General features: G+C 41.9%; 2 protein-coding genes across 2 annotated transcripts; both read left to right on the plus strand.

Annotated features, from left to right (window-relative positions):
• Positions 1 to 375: 375 nt before the first annotated feature.
• On the plus strand, positions 376 to 9,960 carry LOC148103745 (myelin-oligodendrocyte glycoprotein-like). The gene is made up of 4 exons (XM_087833175.1): positions 376 to 539; positions 9,252 to 9,629; positions 9,743 to 9,820; positions 9,909 to 9,960. The coding sequence occupies exons 1-4, from the start codon at positions 443 to 445 to the stop codon at positions 9,938 to 9,940; spliced, it is 585 nt and encodes a 194-aa protein (XP_087689301.1). The 5' UTR covers positions 376 to 442; the 3' UTR covers positions 9,941 to 9,960.
• A 1,859-nt stretch (positions 9,961 to 11,819) lies between these two features.
• Positions 11,820 to 14,615, plus strand: LOC148103746 (myelin-oligodendrocyte glycoprotein-like). The gene is made up of 4 exons (XM_087833189.1): positions 11,820 to 11,901; positions 13,813 to 14,181; positions 14,293 to 14,370; positions 14,455 to 14,615. Exons 1-4 carry the CDS (start codon positions 11,820 to 11,822, stop codon positions 14,547 to 14,549), a joined length of 624 nt encoding a protein of 207 aa, XP_087689315.1. The 3' UTR covers positions 14,550 to 14,615.
• Positions 14,616 to 17,834: the final 3,219 nt, after the last annotated feature.

The raw sequence follows: 17,834 nt of genomic DNA on the forward strand, positions 1-17,834 counted from the left end.
TTTAGACACGTTTTTGTTTTTGTTAACATGATTTTCATATTTTTCTATGAAAGTTCAGAGTGGCTTACTTCACCTGACAGCTTAACTTGTTTTTATTTGTTATCAGTGAGACACATTATAATGTCTGAGTCTTCAAACTGAACAGAAAGTGAGACCGAGCAGATTAGTTAGATGAAGCTGAGCCTCGGAGTTTCTATAGAAATGATCCGAGTACTGAGTTATTTCGGTGATACGATGAAGCGCCACAGACAGGTTTCACTGTGGGGCTTCCCCTGCGTAATCCCATCACGGGACTTCAGCGCTCCGTAGGCGGAGACTGTTATTTTTAAACAGCGAGTGATCCTCGCAGCTCATTGATTCAATTCGCTCGAAGCAGGCAGGGACTGATCGGACTGCAGCTTTCCAAAAAACAGTCAGAAAACGGAATTTTTAATCATCGATCATGTCTCTGAACAACTTCTACTTTAAGGACTCTTCCTTTTTCTCACTCCGGACTTTTCTCCTGTGCTCGGCTTTGTCCGTCTGGACCCCTGTACAAGGTAAGCCGACGTGTCCAGTGTAGCTGTTGGCATGATGACATTGTATATAATTTGTATTATTTCTTTATCTTGTCAAGATCCACGTCATGATTGTAAATTGTTTAAGCTGTACATTACTTGTTTGTTTTTTGTGGTCAACGTTTTGGTGCTTTTATTTTGAAAGCCAAGTTCGCTTACAAGTTGCGCTAGTTTCCTGTTTGGATAGAAAGAAGAAAAACACCTGTAAGCGCGCAGAGAGGATGGTTTTTATTGAAAGACATGTTAAGTGGACTTAAGGAAACCTCAGAAGAACGGTGGCTAATTCCCCTTTTGCAGCATGCAGCCAACGAGGTATTTATTTATTTATCGTGTTGTTGTACAGTGTTTTTTACTGCTGTGTCTTACGCTGAGTTTTATTTTGTTAATGCTGTATAGTTTTCACGGTGGCTTTGGAGAGAAGTCTTCAAATAAACCAGTGACAGAAAACCACTTGCGTCTGCCTGTGCTTCGAGGGAATTATAGTGAAAACTCGGACTGTTCGACGACGCAAGCGGCCACTAATTGACGATGCGGCAACTTCAAAGCATCAGCGGGCTTGTTACTACACGTCTACAGCGCAGCGGAGCTGACAAGAACTGGCAGATAAGCTGAAAGTACTATATGCATATGGTGATATAACACATGCACAAGTATTAAAGGGCAGTGTTTTAAGGAAAGGTGTTTAAGTTAAGTGGCCTAAGAAGGGACCTTTGCAAACATTGCTGAAGAATACAGTGATTGATAACAACTGTGGTGTGTAGTACATCTTGTTTTGGTGTGTAAGCTAAAACTTTTGAAGATTTTAAGGTAAAAGTGCATTTGGGAAGCAATAAGTGAAGGTTTTGGATGTAAATTCTTGAACTGTTTATTATCAGGTGTATTTTTGTAAGATAACACTTCCATTTGAACTGTGTTATTTTTGTGCCATTTACATATGAGTAAGTGTTAAACATTGAGGCTTGGTTAACCATCTACATTTCTTATTTCTAAGTGGGTTGATTAAGAAGTGCTGTAAAATGTCAGAACCAAGCGAGCCTACAGTTCAGTTTAGTGACAGTGCAGACTCTCAAGATCAGTCTGAAGAAGGTCAAGTGCATGGTGCTGAAGCTCAGCAAGAGGAAGCGCAGCAGCCAAGACGAAGTGAAAGAATCAGAACTCTAACAGAGAAAGGCAAAGAAATGCAAGATGAGAAAATTAAAGCACTCCAGCAAAGGTTTAACTATATATATGACAAATGGAAAACACAAGTTAAATCTGCAAGACAATCCTTATCACAGACAACAGAGACCTTATCTGAGGACTTGCTTAATGACATTATAAGTGATGTCACAGGTCTTTCTGCAGATGTCCAGCGTGTCTATGAAGAGCTACGAAAGATATCTGCTCCAGACCAGGTCACGCGTCGTAGAGTGGATCGGTGTGTAGAGATTTCTACATTTGTTGCAGCCAGAGCCTCAAGTAGGTTGCATGGAAGGTCTCCAGAAAAGGAGGAGCAAGACTGGCCAGAAGCAGGCTCTCTCTTTAATTCAAGCACCTGCAATTCAGATTCTGTTGCTTCCATTTTGAAAGGCACCTCAGTACTTTCAAGCAGGTCTTCTGCAAGACGACAAGATGCTGCTGCTGATGTTGCTGCAAGTCAGGCTGTTCTTAAAGTGTTACAAGAACAAGAAAAGGAACAGTTAGAAATCGAGCGTCTAGAAGCTGAAGCTAAGAAGAAGATAGTTGAGCAGGAGGCAGCAGCAGTAAAACGTCGGTTAGAAAGAGAGGCAGAAGAGGTAAAACGAAGAATGCAGAGAGAGGAAGAAGAAGCTAGAATTAAGGCCCAATTAGAGGAAGAGCACGTAGCTCTACAAAGGACTCTGGAGGAAAAGCGGAGGAAATTACAGCATCTGGAGGCAATGAAGGATCTCAGTGCAGTAAGGGCGAGAATGCTGGTGTACAACCAAGAGAATGACAAAGAAGAAGAGCAAAAGGACGTACTGCAACCTGAGATTGTAGTGGATAATAAAGTTTGTGCTCCCACAGGCTCTTTTCCCCAGTGTATGCCTCCTGCGCCACAAGTTGTGACCACTTCTTCAAATGACAGCACTGCAGAACTTATCAAAGTGCTGGCAGGAGCTTTGAGTGCCAACCGAATTCCAATTCCTGAACCTACAGTATTCAGTGGGGATCCATTGAAATACAGTGACTGGAAAATCTCCTTTGAAACGCTGATTGAGCAGAAGAGCATTCAAGACAAGGAGAAAATCTACTACCTTCGCCGGTATGTAAGTGGACAAGCTAAGAAAGCAATCGATGGCTATTTCCTTCTTGGAACTGAATCAGCCTATGCTGCCGCAGTTGAGATTTTGGAGGAAAGATATGGAAACCCATTCACGATTGCAAAGGCATATAGAGACAAGCTTCAGACATGGCCCAAGATAGGCTCCAAGGACAGCTTTGAACTCAGAGAGTTTTCTGACTTTCTCCGTAGTTGTGAAGCCGCCATGGTCCATATTAAGGCACTGGAAATCTTGAATGACTGTAATGAAAACAGAAAAATTTTGTCAAAGTTACCAGATTGGCTAACAGCAAGATGGAATAGACAAGTTATTGAAATAGGAGAAGCGACTAATCAATTTCCCTCCTTCAGCCAATTTGTGAAGTTCTTGACAAGAGAGGTGAAAATTGCTTGCAACCCTCTCACATCGCTGCAGGCACTGAAACAAGATGAAGCTGAAAAAACCAAATCCTCAAGACATTTCAGCCTTGCAGCAAAAACACTGATCACAAGTTCCAGTGAAAAAAATGCTGATACATGTCTTTTCTGCAAAAGGACTGGGCATACATTGCACCAATGCAGGAAATTCAGGGAGAAAGCAGTTAATGATAGAATTAAATTCATTCAAATGCAAAAGTTGTGCTTTGGTTGTCTGAAGTACGGTCATCACTCAAAGAGTTGCATCAGTAGGAGTGTTTGTGACAAGTGCCAGAAGCGTCATCCTACTTGTTTGCACGAAGAACGAACCAAAGAGAAGCAAAAACCACCACAGGCCAAGCAAAATCGGAATCATGAAACTTTGAGTGAGGTTCATGAAGAAGTACAACTAGCACAGGATTACGAAATGACCAGAACTGCGACTTCAAATACAGTAATGCTTCATGGAGCTAAAATACAAACAGCTGCAATAGTTCCAGTGTGGCTTTCCTGCACAACACAACCAGCACAAGAAATCCTTGTGTATGCTTTATTGGATTCGCAGAGTGACACAACATTTGTGTTGAGTGAAGCAGCAGAAACCTTACAGATAAATAGAGAGCAAGTCAAGCTTAAGCTTTCTACCATGACGTCAAGAACTACAGTTGTGAGTTCTCAAAGAGTAAGTAACCTACAAGTCCGTGGCTTTTACTCCAACAAGAGAATCTCCTTACCACCAGTGTACACGCGTGATTTCATCCCAGCTAACAGAACTCACATCCCAACCAATGAAACTGCAGAGGCGTGGCCCCATCTAGTACACTTACAGTCAGAAATTGCACCTCTGCAGGACTGTGAAGTGGGTCTGCTTATCGGATATGACTGTTCACAAGCTCTGCTTCCGAGAGAAGTTGTGTCTGGCAAAGAGAACGAGCCTTATGCACAACGTACAGACCTTGGATGGAGTATTGTTGGTAATGGGAACCCCTGTGTTGATTATGGGGATGCAATCGGAATCAGTCATCGCATAGTAGTGAGACAAGTGATACCAGATGTTGAGTCTTCTGTCAACCTCAAAAGGGTAGTGCATTATGTGAGCCAAACCAAAGTAAAGGAAGTAACTCCTTCAGACATCATAAGGGTCTTGGAATCAGACTTCTCAGAAAGAACTGGAGATGATATTGTGTCTCAAGATGATCTCAAGTTCCTGACAAAGTTGAGAAAAAACATTGTGCAAAATGATACAGGTCACTTTGAAATGCCGCTGCCATTCAAAGAAGACAGGCCTAAATTACCCAACAACAAGATATGTGCCATACATCGCTTGAAGTGCCTGGAAAGGAGACTAAAGAAAGACCAACAGTACTACAGAGACTACGTAAGCTTCATGAATGACATCATTTCATGTGGTGATGCAGAGAAGGTCCCTGATGAAGAAAATGATGAGAAATTGGCTTGGTATATTCCACATCATGGGGTTTATCATCCACAGAAACCAGGGAAAATACGTGTGGTATTTGACTGCTCTGCCAAATTCCAAGAAACATCTCTCAACGACCATCTACTCACTGGTCCAGATTTAACGAACACATTGGTGGGTGTCCTTTGTCGCTTTCGGAAAGGTTCTGTTGCAATCATGTGCGACATTGAGAGAATGTTCCACCAGTTTCATGTCAAAAGGGAAGATCAAGATTATTTGAGATTCCTATGGTGGGAGAATGGCAACTTGGAAACCTCACCATCAGTTTACAGAATGAAGGTTCATTTGTTTGGAGCGGCCTCGTCGCCTGGCTGTGCCAATTTTGGCCTAAAACATCTGGCAACACAAGGACAAGGTCAGTTCAACGAAGAAACTATACATTTCATTCAAAGGAATTTCTACGTAGATGATGGATTGGCAAGTGTTCCGACTGAGAAGGAAGCCATCCAGCTTGTCAAGGAATCACGAGAGCTTTGTAGTATCGGACGATTGAGACTGCATAAGTTTGTTTCCAACAGCGAGAATGTCATGGCAACCATTCCACAAGAAGAGCGTGCCACAATCAAGGATTTGAACATGGCTTTGGACTTACCACATATGGAAAGAGCTCTTGGAGTAGAGTGGTGCGTCACGTCTGACTCATTCAAGTTCAGAGTTCAAGTGAAATCCAATCCACTAACAAGAAGAGGTGTGCTCTCTACTGTGGCCTCTATATATGACCCCTTGGGATTCATCGCACCCTTCGTCCTTGTAGGGAAACAAATGCTCCAGCAAATGTGTAAAGAAAGGATTGGCTGGGATGAGGAGCTTCCAGAAATCCTAAAACCTCAGTGGGAGTCCTGGATTAGAGACCTTCCCAACCTGACTAACATGCAAGTCAAAAGATCCTTCTTACCTTCTGATTTTGGTAATGTCAAAAGGTATGAACTTCACCATTTTTCAGATGCCAGTTTCTCAGGATATGGTGTATGTACTTACCTGCGAGCCATCAGTGAATCTGATGAAGTACATTGCTCTTTGGTAATGGGAAAATCCAGAGTTTCCCCAATCAGTGTTACTACGATACCAAGACTGGAACTCACTGCAGCAGTTGTCGCAGCCCGAACCAGCGACATGCTTCGCAGTCAACTGGAAATCCAGGATCTTCAGGAATTCTTCTGGACAGATTCCACTGTTGTTCTTGGCTACATAAACAACGATGCCAGAAGGTTTCAGGTATATGTAGCAAATCGCATACAGAGGATCAAGTCAAGTACAAACCCTGAACAATGGGGTTATGTCGCTTCAGAAGATAATCCAGCTGATCATTCTTCTCGAGGTTTGACTGCAGAGCGGCTTAGGACCTCAAATTGGTTTACCGGCCCAACATTTCTTTGGCAAGAAGAACTTCCTGGCAGACAATGCAAGGTGGGAGAAATCAAGGAGGATGATCCTGAACTCCGCAAGCTGATTGTGTGTAACACAAAGTCAAAGGAAGACAGATCATTGTTGGATAACTTCAAGAAATTCTCTGACTGGTCAAGGTTATCGAGAGCAGTTGCCAGACTGAAACAATACATCAGAGTGCACAAAGGTATTCAGCAAAGAACAAGTGATAGCACGAGTCTAGAGGAGAGAAAAGAAGCAGAACTTGTTATTATCAAGTTGGTTCAAGGAGAAGCGTTCTCAGATGAGATAAAGAGCTTGGAGCTAAAGACAATAGTTGAAAACAGTCCACTGTGCAAGTTAAATCCTTTCTTGGATGAAGATGGGATCTTAAGAGTGGGAGGACGTTTAAGTCGAGCCACGTTGCACCCTCATGTGAAGCACCCAGCAATTCTGCCAAAAAATAGCCACGTAGCAGCTTTACTAATCAAGCATTTTCATGAAAGAATCCATCATCAAGGACGTGGAATGACAATGAACGAACTGAGAGCAAATGGTTGGTGGATCCTGGGATGCAGCGGTGCAGTTTCATCACATATTTTTAAATGTGTGACCTGCAGGAAGTACAGAAGATCCACTGAAGAGCAAAAAATGGGCGACTTGCCACAAGATAGGACAGAAACAACACCGCCTTTTACTTACGTTGGCATGGACTGCTTTGGTCCAATCTATGTTAAGGAAGGAAGAAAGACTCTCAAAAGATATGGTCTTTTGTTTACCTGTCTATGTTCAAGAGCCATACATATAGAAGTGGTTGATGACATGACAACTGATGCGTTTCTCAATGCTTTAAGGGCATTCATTGCCATAAGAGGAAATGTTCGACAGCTAAGATCCGACCAAGGAACAAATTTTGTTGGTGCTAGGAGAGAGTTCATGGAGTTAATGAAGGGAATTGATCAAGAAAAGGCTAAGGCTCTAGGATGTGAATTTCTCATGAACCCTCCAACAGCAAGCCATATGGGAGGTGTCTGGGAGCGTCAAATAAGGACTATAAGAAGTGTTCTTACCGCTATTCTCGATCAGTCGTCACAAAGGCTTGACTGCACCTCCTTAAGAACCTTTCTGTATGAGGTCATGGCTATCATCAACAGCAGACCACTCACGACTGAACATTTGAATGATCCATCAGGTCCTGAACCATTGACTCCAAACCACATCTTAACAATGAAGTCCAAGATCATTCTGCCACCGCCTGGAGAGTTTGTCAAAGAAGATGTTTATCTTAGGAAAAGATGGCGTCGAGTGCAGTGTTTGGCTAATATGTTTTGGACTCGATGGAAGAAAGAATATCTTCTAAATTTACAAGAGCGACAAAAGTGGCGGAAGAACAGAAGGAACATCAAGGTTGACGACATTGTCCTTCTACAAGATGATCTGGCACCACGCAATGAGTGGAAGATGGCTAGAGTCACAGAAGTTTATCCAGGATCAGATAATCGAGTAAGGAGAATAAAGTTGCTCGTCAGTGATACACATGACAAAGGAGGGAGCTACACAGCTAAAACTGTTGTTCTTGAGAGACCTGTTCAAAGAGTGGTTACTCTCTTAGAAGCAGACTAAATGGTTGTTTGCGGAAGTTACCTGACAAAGGGTTGATAACGAGAATTCTTTGGTGATAAGTAGAAATGATTGTTTGCAGAGATTATTTCATTAGGGAAATCCCCCGTAAAGATTTGCGTGATTTGGTGGGAGTGTAGCTGTTGGCATGATGACATTGTATATAATTTGTATTATTTCTTTATCTTGTCAAGATCCACGTCATGATTGTAAATTGTTTAAGCTGTACATTACTTGTTTGTTTTTTGTGGTCAACGTTTTGGTGCTTTTATTTTGAAAGCCAAGTTCGCTTACAAGTTGCGCTAGTTTCCTGTTTGGATAGAAAGAAGAAAAACACCTGTAAGCGCGCAGAGAGGATGGTTTTTATTGAAAGACATGTTAAGTGGACTTAAGGAAACCTCAGAAGAACGGTGGCTAATTCCCCTTTTGCAGCATGCAGCCAACGAGGTATTTATTTATTTATCGTGTTGTTGTACAGTGTTTTTTACTGCTGTGTCTTACGCTGAGTTTTATTTTGTTAATGCTGTATAGTTTTCACGGTGGCTTTGGAGAGAAGTCTTCAAATAAACCAGTGACAGAAAACCACTTGCGTCTGCCTGTGCTTCGAGGGAATTATATCCAGCTTCCAGCTGCATTTTAGTGCAGATTACAGTGAATTTTAATGAAAAACTGGCGGATGTGAATAAGCTGAATTGACTATTATCAGCTGTGCTGTGTTGTCCGTCACTAACAGTGTGACAGCTGTCAGTGAGTTACTTTAAAACCGGAAGAAGCTTAAAACGAGAAGATTGTCAGGCAGGTTCTGACTGTGTGAAGCGACTGCTCTCAGTTTAGAGGTTTGTTTATAACGGACACGATAGAGATGATTCACCGAGCAGGTCTATGATGCGGTTATAAGAGCCTGTTTGTCAGAGGGGAGAAAGAGCAGAGTTACAAAACACAACGTCCGGTGAGCCGAAACTAAAAGACTGTTTATTGATCCGGAGTGATGCAGACTCTGCCCGCACACATGCTGCTACTGTTGTTTCCACAAACCTGCCTCGCTTTCTGACGTGATGACTCAGGAATGACTGCCCACATAACTCGTTCGTCCAATCAGGTTCTTGTGCGTGTTTTGTAGTTTCCCCTGGATTTGTAGTTTACATATTTAAATAAATAAATTAAATTAGTTGGTTATTAAACCCGAACTCATCTTATTTTTCTTTATTTGGAGCAGTTAAATAATCAGTTTCAAATCAGTTTCAAATTATCAAAAGATCAACATGAATCAGTGAAAACACGAAGCAGACACTCTGTATGATAGTAATGAAATAAAAGATGTCAAATTAAATCAAGTTGTTTATGTAAAACTTAAAAACCACAGACAGAACATACGAGGCTCAGTCAGTCTGTAACAGAACAACAAACAGCCATCACTGACAACAACTGCACACTGGTTATGGCTGAAATTTTGTAGCGTATATTAAGAGACTGATGGGGCTGTTACTGATTTTCAGGTCTTCAGTCTATAGTGGTGGCAGTTCAGGAGATTAATTTTTTTGTCTGTTTCCAGGTGAGGTTCTGGTGATTGGTTCAAATCTTCCAATCATCGCTGCTCCGGGTGATGATGTCATCCTGCCGTGTCACCTGGAGCCCATGTTCGATGTCCAGGGTCTGACGGTGGAGTGGTCCAAACCCGACCTGAAGCCCGACCCGTCGGACCGGCTGAGCCGAGTGGAGTACGTTCACCTGTACAGGGACAGGAAGGAGGTCCCCGACATGAAGATGGCCTCGTACTTCAGGAGGACGGAGCTGTTCATGGACGACATGAAACACGGGAACATTTCACTGAAGATCCTGAACGTGTCGGAGGAAGACAACGGCAGATACAGATGTTTCATCCCCAAGCTGCAGAGCACAGTCAAGTCTGCAATCGTTGAACTTGTAGTCGGTGAGAAGATTTGTTTTGTTGATGTTTGTGGTTCCAAACTCAAAGTTGTTTTGTCCCCAATACAAACTTTCAGCCTAATTTTAATAACAGATTTTGACTGTTTTGTCTTTTAGATTCAAACTTTGCTAAAACCTCAACGACAGAGACGCCGCTGCAAACTCCAGATCCTCAGGACACGACTCCAACAAATGGTGAGAAAACAGTCCAACTCTTCTCTGCATCATCCCTGTTTTGGGGTTTTTTGTATTTGTGGTGACCTTCTTGTCTTTTCTACTTCAGGAGGTCGATTCAGGGTCACATTTGTCATTTGATCTTGGATGTAGTAAGCGAGGTACGAAGAACGGACCCCTGATGTTATCAAACCTCCAGTCAGAGTCTTTTTTCCTCTGCTGTGTGTCAGACTGGGTTTGATCCATGTTGGTGTAAATCTGACCAGAGCTCAAAGTTCATCTCCTTCAAGAAGGAAACTTTCCATTTCTACTTAGTCAGACTTCCTGTGAAGTCGTCCAAACACAGAATTGACACATTTAATGACACTACATTAACTGTGACACAGGTTTTTATACTGAACACTGTGGTTTTCATGAAAATGCTGAAGTTCTTCCCTCAGATTAGTAACATGTAGTAAAACACAGCAGTGCTGACCTGCAGCTTCTTGCTCTCGTCCTTCTACTCCCACATTTATACTGTGAGCACCTCGGACAACATGCCGTCACATCATCACAACACATCAGCTTCTTCCTCCTCAACATTCATCTTTACAGTCTGATCTGCAGCCTCTCTGCTCCTGACTCTCTCTCTGGTTTCTACACAGAGAGGAGCAAACATCCACCTGCTCCACCCAGAATCAAATAATGAAGAAAGCATATTTCCTGCTCTACCGGACAAATAAAAATCCCAAGTGACAGCAACTCCCAACAGTTATGTGATATGTGTTTTGCATTAAAGCTGCACTTCAGTTACTTCAGATTTACATTTAGTTCCACATTTACCATTTAAAAAAATCCACACACTCGCCTCTGTAGTCAGCTGACTTTATGGTTTTACCAAATGATCTGAAACACGAGACTGAACTAAAGAAACACAAACATCACTTCCTCTAATTTCCACATAGTTACACCAGTGAGTCACACCAGTGAGTCACACCAGTGACTCAGCATGACGCATGTGAAACATGTCCAGTGTTCTGTTTCAGGGACTCGAGTAAGCTCCCCAATCTCAGTGTTCAAATGACAGTTGTAAAATAAATTCACTTGCAGAGTTGACGGCCAATACTATTTAAAGAGACCACAGGTGTTGTTGTACTTCCTTTATAGTCATTTGACACCTCAGGCAGTGCCTGTGACCCATCTGAGTTGTTTGATTCCAGCTCCTGATTTAAGGCTTTCGCATTCATCAAACCATATCTTTAAAGGAGTTTTAGTCCATTCGTTTAAATTATTTTTATGTTCCAAATATAATTTTTTATCTCCTAATATTGTCTAGAGTGGTAATTTTAATTGTGTCACATCTAAATATTTCAATTTTGCTTCATACGACGGATCACACCAATAAATTAAGTATCTTAATTGTGCTGCTTTAAAATAGCTTTCTAAGTTTGGGAGGGAAAGTCCACCCCATTCCTTAGTTAGTTGCAATGTTATATATCTGACTCTGGGTTTCCATATAAATCCCGAAATCATTCTGTTCCATAACGCAAATTGTTTGGCTGGTATGTGTACCGGTATAGATTGAAAAAGGAAAAGCAGTATTCAGCAGTCGCCTCATTGTTCTGACACACACAACAAAACTATTGACTACACTACACACTAACTACACAAGAATTGCGCTAAACGTCGCAAATCTCTCACATCTCAACCATTATAACCGCATTATTGGCTGGACTATGGGATCGTTCTAATCTCATAGCAGTCACCGACTAACACTGCGAAACAGAATTGTTAAAGTTTTAATATTAATTTCAATTCAGGTTAGATTTTTTTGCGCAACGCAGATTTTCTGTGCGCAGAGGCCGTGCCAGCATTGAGCAATTGCGCACGCGCGCAGCTTAGAGGGAACATTGCTCGTTACCGTATTTGGATATTTGAAGACTGACAGGTCATTCATTCATACATTCAGTGAGATCGAGGCAGGAGCACAGCCAACCTCAGGTTTGATTAATTAATCCACAGACTCCGTGTTCTGTGCACCATGTCTGTGTACAGCCCACTCTCTGCCTCGCTGTGGACTTCTATTCTGTGCTCGGCTTTCAGCGTGTGGACTCTGGCTGGAGGTAAATGTTACTGTGAGCTCACAGCTGTGTGTTCTTCTCCGTGATGACAGTTATCAGTGAGTTACTTTGACACGGAAAGAAGTTTCAACGAGATGATTTAGGGAGGCTCTCCTTTGCGATGAGCGGCTTTCCCCCGTTTAAGCGCTCACAGAGGATTAATTATAACGGACAACACTGAACAGGCTGAAAGTGTGAGTGTGAACGGGTTAGACTGGTGTCTCTGTTAATACTGCAGGGCCGCGTGATTAAAGTGTAACAGAAGACAGGTGCTATACTTTGCTGTTTGGCACCAACATCTGCAGGTGTGGAGATCTCCCGGTAAACGTTAAAACCGTCCGCTGAAAAAAAGAGAGACTTAGACGCCGCATCTGCCGTATCCATCCACCCATCCCACATCTATGGAAGCCCGTTACCACCACTAAAGAAAAAAAGGATCTATAACTCGAGTTATTTTCTCGAAATGTTGAGAAAAGTAACTCGAAACTCGAATTTTAGATACTTGGTTTTTGGGTTTTTTTTTTTTTTTTTTTTAGTGGAAACGGGCTTCAATACGTATCCGTCCCACAGTGAGTCAGTCAGTGAGTCACGGAGAATTGTTGTAAAGTATTTCATCAGTTAATCAGCTCAGAATTAATGTGACTGAACAAAAGCACGTCGTGACATTTAATAACAACTCATTTGTTTTAAATGATGACATCTGGACTTTCCAAATATAAGCAGCTCTGGTGATTTTGGTGACTTTGTTGTTCATCTGCCACGTAGACCATGTTTGAATAACCACCAATAATCAGTTATTGCCTGATATAAGCAGACATCCATTTGTGTTAATCGGTTAGGCTTCTTCCCTGCTGTGCTACACATCCTCCACAAAGACAAGTTATGAGTTAAATGTAAAAACAGCTCTGTTTTGTAGTTTTAAACGCTCTCTGCTTCTTGCTGTTTCTTCATCTCGTCTTGTACCCCAAAGACTGAAGAAATGAAAGAAGACAAAGGTGATTCTGTTTAAACTGGAGCTGAAACAAACAAAAAACCCTTTGCTTTTCCTTGTCATGTCTAACGGTTGACATGTCTCTGGCCTGGGAGGGTTATCACCAGCATTTGATTAACAAATTAATCAAATTAAAGCTGCAATGTTGAACAGTTTTGAAGAAGGTAATCCAACATTTTTCATGTATTGAACCAGTTTTGTTACTTGTGGCTTCCTTCAAAAACTTGATGGATGCTTTTGTTTTTGAAGAGGTGATAAAGAAAAGAAGTTCAACGAAATTGACTGAACTCAGAAACTCAACCTGTTTATTTGCATGGTTAATCCCTAAAGGTCCATCTCTCTAAAGAGGAATCACTAAAACTAAGAAATACTCATTGGTTATGTCTGAAATCTCTCAAATGTATAGTGAGTGTTATGGGTCAGAGAAATTTATTTTCTTGAAGTCTTTCGAAGATAGAAATGGCAGAACCTGACTTTATTGACCTTGTATTCCAGTTTCTTCACGTATAAAAGCTGACAGAGTCCCACATATTGAACCTTCAGTGGTGTTGTGACCTATGATGTGCAATGTCACTGTCACCCTGTGATCATATGGGTCCTTATGGACACGTGAGCTGAGGTTTATACACAACCTCAGCCCATGTGAACTCTGAACTGAGGTTTACCAGGTCAAAGGCTCCTCAAATATCACTGACTCAGCATCACTTATTAGAACTAAACAAGGCTTTAGGGTGAGACAAATCTCCCATGAGTTCTCTGTTGGTTATGGAAGCATATTGAGGAGGACTTGTTTCATTTAATAATTTAGTCCCAGAAACACCTCTGCAGTAACACCACAAAGACTCATGGGCCTGTTCATGATGTTCAGGTCTTCAGGGTGTAACTTTATAGAGTTATAGAATTAATTTCCCATATGTTTCCAGGTGAGGTTCTGGTGATCGGTTCAAATCTTCCAATCATCGCCGCGCCAGGTGATGATGTCATCCTGCCGTGTCACCTGGAGCCCATGTTCGATGTCCAGGGTCTGACGGTGGAGTGGTCCAAACCCGACCTGAAGCCCGACCCGTCGGACCGGCTGAGCCGAGTGGAGTACGTTCACCTGTACAGGGACAGGAAGGAGGTCCCCGACATGAAGATGGCCTCGTACTTCAGGAGGACGGAGCTGTTCATGGACGACATGAAACACGGGAACATTTCACTGAACGTGTCGGAGGTAGACAACGGCAGATACAGATGTTTCATCCCCAAGCTGCAGAGCACAGTGAAAGCTGCTGTTGTTGAACTTGTAGTCGGTGAGAAGATTTGTTTTGTTGATGTTTGTGGTTCCAAACAGTTTTGTGTGTTTTTTCTGTACCATTACAAACCTTCAGTTTCATTTTATTTTATTTTTTTGTGACTTTTAGATCCAAACCATGTTAAAACCTCTCTGGCAGAGACGTCGCTCCAAGCGCAAGATCATCAGGACAAAACTCTAAGAAACGGTGAGATAACAATCCAGCTCGTCTCCTCATTATTTCTGTTTGGGTGACATTTTTGTGCATTTACCTTTTTTCCTTTATCTCCAGGGTCTCTGTGGTCATCATTGTCATCGCCTTCATGTCCGTTGCTGCTGTCGCTGCTTTCTTTGCATAATTCTATTAGTGCATTTTTTAGACATTAAAAGTAAGAAACAAACAAACACAAATAATGTCGATTCTTGCCATCAGACTTAATTGGATTTAAAAAAAATCTTTTCAACTTTTTTTTAAAATCAGAAACAGCCAGAGGCAAATGAGAAAAACACTTTTTATTTTTACTGGATCTTCAGTCAGGTCAAACCAACAACCACCGGGAGACACTCGGGCCCAGCAGCACCAAGATCATCTTCTATAACAGGAAGTGAGCCTAATTTGAACTTTGACCCCAGCTCAAGACCACGTCCAGTTTATCTATCGAGCTCATTTTCACACAAAAAAAGTGTCATACAAGAAAACCCAGAGTGGAAGATCAGAGGATGTAAACAGGAAATATTTCTTACAGAAGTCTTCAGTCAGAGTTGCTGCTGTCAGACTCTGGAGGATCTGCCTGGAAACATCAAGCAGTGAAACTGATGGATTTCCTCCTTCAGTACAAAACTGTGAAGTTCAGCCTCGAGAAGAAACACTCCTCTGCCTCACTGTCAGCGTGTTTAATGAATATTTATTTAGCCTCACTGTGTGAACTTATTTAAATGTTATACCTGAGTATTTAAAGAGAACTTAAATCTTCAGTGAGACCTTAAAGCGTCTCCGATGGACAAATTAAAGGGTTAAAATCCCCCCTGATCATTGCTACAGTGGGGCAAAAAAGTATTTAGTCAGCCACCGATTGTGCAAGTTCCCCCACTTAAAATAATGACAGAGGTCAGTAATTTGCACCAGAGGTACACTTCAACTGTGAGAGACAGAATGTGAAAAAAAAATCCATGAATTCACATGGTAGGATTTGTAAAGAATTTATTCGTAAATCAGGGTGGAAAATAAGTATTTGGTCACCTCAAACAAGGAAAATCCCTGGCTCTCACAGACCTGTAACGTCTTCTGTAAGAAGCTTTTCTGTCCCCCACTCGTTACCTGTATGAATGGCACCTGTTTGACCTCATCATCTGTATAAAAGACACCTGTCCACAGCCTCAACCAGTCAGACTCCAAACTCCGCCATGGCCAAGACCAAAGAGCTTTCGAAGGACACCAGGAAAAGAATTGTAGACCTGCACCAGACTGGGAAGAGTGAATCTACAATAGGCAAGCAGCTTGGTGTGAAAAAATCAACTGTGGGAGCAATCATCAGAAAATGGAAGACATACAAGACCACTGATAATCTCCCTCGATCTGGGGCTCCACGCAAGATCTCATCCCGTGGGGTCAAAATGATCATGAGAACGGTGAGCAAAGATCCCAGAACCACACGGGGGGACCTGGTGAATGACCTGCAGAGAGCTGGGACCAAAGTAACAAAGGTCACCATCAGTAACACACTACAACGGCAGGGAATCAAATCCCGCAGTGCCAGACGTGTTCCGCTGCTGAAGCCAGTGCATGTCCAGGCCCGTCTGAAGTTTGCCAGAGAGCACATGGATGATACAGCAGAGGATTGGGAGAATGTCATGTGGTCAGATGAAACCAAAGTAGAACTTTTTGGTATAAACTCAACTCGTCGTGTTTGGAGGAAGAAGAATACTGAGTTGCATCCCAAGAACACCATACCTACTGTGAAGCATGGGGGTGGAAACATCATGCTATGGGGCTGTTTTTCTGCCAAGGGGACAGGACGACTGATCCGTGTTAAGGACAGAATGAATGGGGCCAAGTATCGTGAGATTTTGAGCCAAAACCTCCTTCCATCAGTGAGAACTTTGAAGATGAAACGAGGCTGGGTCTTCCAACATGACAATGATCCAAAACACACCGCCCGGGCAACAAAGGAGTGGCTCCGTAAGAAGCATTTGAAAGTCCTGGAGTGGCCTAGCCAGTCTCCAGACCTCAACCCCATAGAAAATCTGTGGCGGGAGTTGAAAGTCCGTGTTGCTCGGCGACAGCCCAAAAACATCACTGCTCTTGAGAAGATCTGCATGGAGGAATGGGCCAAAATACCAGCTACTGTGTGTGCAAACCTGGTAAAGACCTATAGTAAACGTTTGACCTCTGTTATTGCCAACAAAGGTTATGTTACAAAGTATTGAGTTGTATTTTTGTTATTGACCAAATACTTATTTTCCACCCTGATTTACGAATAAATTCTTTACAAATCCTACCATGTGAATTCATGGATTTTTTTTTTTTCACATTCTGTCTCTCACAGTTGAAGTGTACCTCTGGTGCAAATTACTGACCTCTGTCATCATTTTAAGTGGGGGAACTTGCACAATCGGTGGCTGACTAAATACTTTTTTGCCCCACTGTAACTAGACTGAAACAAATCATCCCCGAACACCAAGACTGTTTTGTGTTTAAATATGTTCAGTTTTTTTCCAGCATCCGTTACAGATCAAGGCGTTAAAGGAAATTTAAAGGTTTCTCTCTAGATACCATGGCCTCCTTCCATAGTCCAAACATTAAGTGGAGATTCTACAATGCTCATAGGCAATGTGAGTGTGAATTTTTCGATGTCTTTCTGTATTGGCCCGCAACAGACTGGAGATCTGTCACGGGCGCCCATCCCAGCTACTATGGTAGCTGGGATGGGCTCCCTCCCAACCCTGATAAGGATGGATGGAAATAAGCCATCCGCTGGCTGATCTGCAGTAATGAAATGAGATTTGTGAAGTATCAGAGGTTTGATGAGATTCACATAAGATTCAGAGTGCACATGCAAAAGCCATGTATACCAAACCTCCAATCAGAGTTTCTGCAGCAGCTGTAAAATTGTTCCTTTTAGTTGATAATTTTCTACACTCAAAACATTAACTGTTGACTTCAATTAATTATTATTTTTTTGTCAACAGGTTTCAGAAAAATGTATTATGTTGGATAGAAGCAAAGAATGTAAGTTAATTAAAACAAATGTAATTAGATTAGAAAAGCAAAAGTTTTGTGAACTGAGGCAATAAAAAATACTGTATTTCTTTAAGTTATTCAAAGATGTTTTCCCTTTGATTGAGAAGCTTATTCGGTTCTAAAATCCAATGGTGAAGAATCCCAGGTATTTAATCTCTTGTGAGCTGTCTCTTAAGAAGGTTGTTGATCCAGTAATGATCATTATCAGTAGAGGTTTCAGGTGAAACCACCTCTCTTCTCTGTCTAAAACATGAAAGACTGACCTTTATCCTTTATCTTTCAAGTTTTTTTTAAACCTCTGCTGATAATTACAATTCCTTATGTTTTTTGGAAGCTGCACTTCCAACAATATCTATAAAAAGGGAAATCTTTGTGCCTGATACATCTGATACAGTTGAAAATGACTCCTAAGGTCAGCCTAAGTGTCCTGG

The sequence above is a fragment of the Neolamprologus brichardi genome, chromosome 3 (assembly GCF_056152115.1).
Source record: "Neolamprologus brichardi isolate AB-2024 chromosome 3, ASM5615211v1, whole genome shotgun sequence".
Classification (NCBI taxonomy): domain Eukaryota; kingdom Metazoa; phylum Chordata; class Actinopteri; order Cichliformes; family Cichlidae; genus Neolamprologus; species Neolamprologus brichardi.

What these genes read in the sequence shown, in the direction of transcription:
- LOC148103745 (XM_087833175.1), top strand. Translation starts at nt 443, where the DNA reads ATGTCTCTGAACAACTTCTACTTTAAGGACTCTTCCTTTTTCTCACTC. An exon ending in CGTCTGGACCCCTGTACAAG is followed by an intron (nt 540 to 9,251) that starts GTAAGCCGACGT and finishes GTCTGTTTCCAG; the next exon opens with GTGAGGTTCTGGTGATTGGT. An exon ending in AATCGTTGAACTTGTAGTCG is followed by an intron (nt 9,630 to 9,742) that starts GTGAGAAGATTT and finishes TTTGTCTTTTAG; the next exon opens with ATTCAAACTTTGCTAAAACC.
- LOC148103746 (XM_087833189.1), top strand. Translation starts at nt 11,820, where the DNA reads ATGTCTGTGTACAGCCCACTCTCTGCCTCGCTGTGGACTTCTATTCTG. An exon ending in TGTTGTTGAACTTGTAGTCG is followed by an intron (nt 14,182 to 14,292) that starts GTGAGAAGATTT and finishes TGTGACTTTTAG; the next exon opens with ATCCAAACCATGTTAAAACC. An exon ending in GGACAAAACTCTAAGAAACG is followed by an intron (nt 14,371 to 14,454) that starts GTGAGATAACAA and finishes CTTTATCTCCAG; the next exon opens with GGTCTCTGTGGTCATCATTG.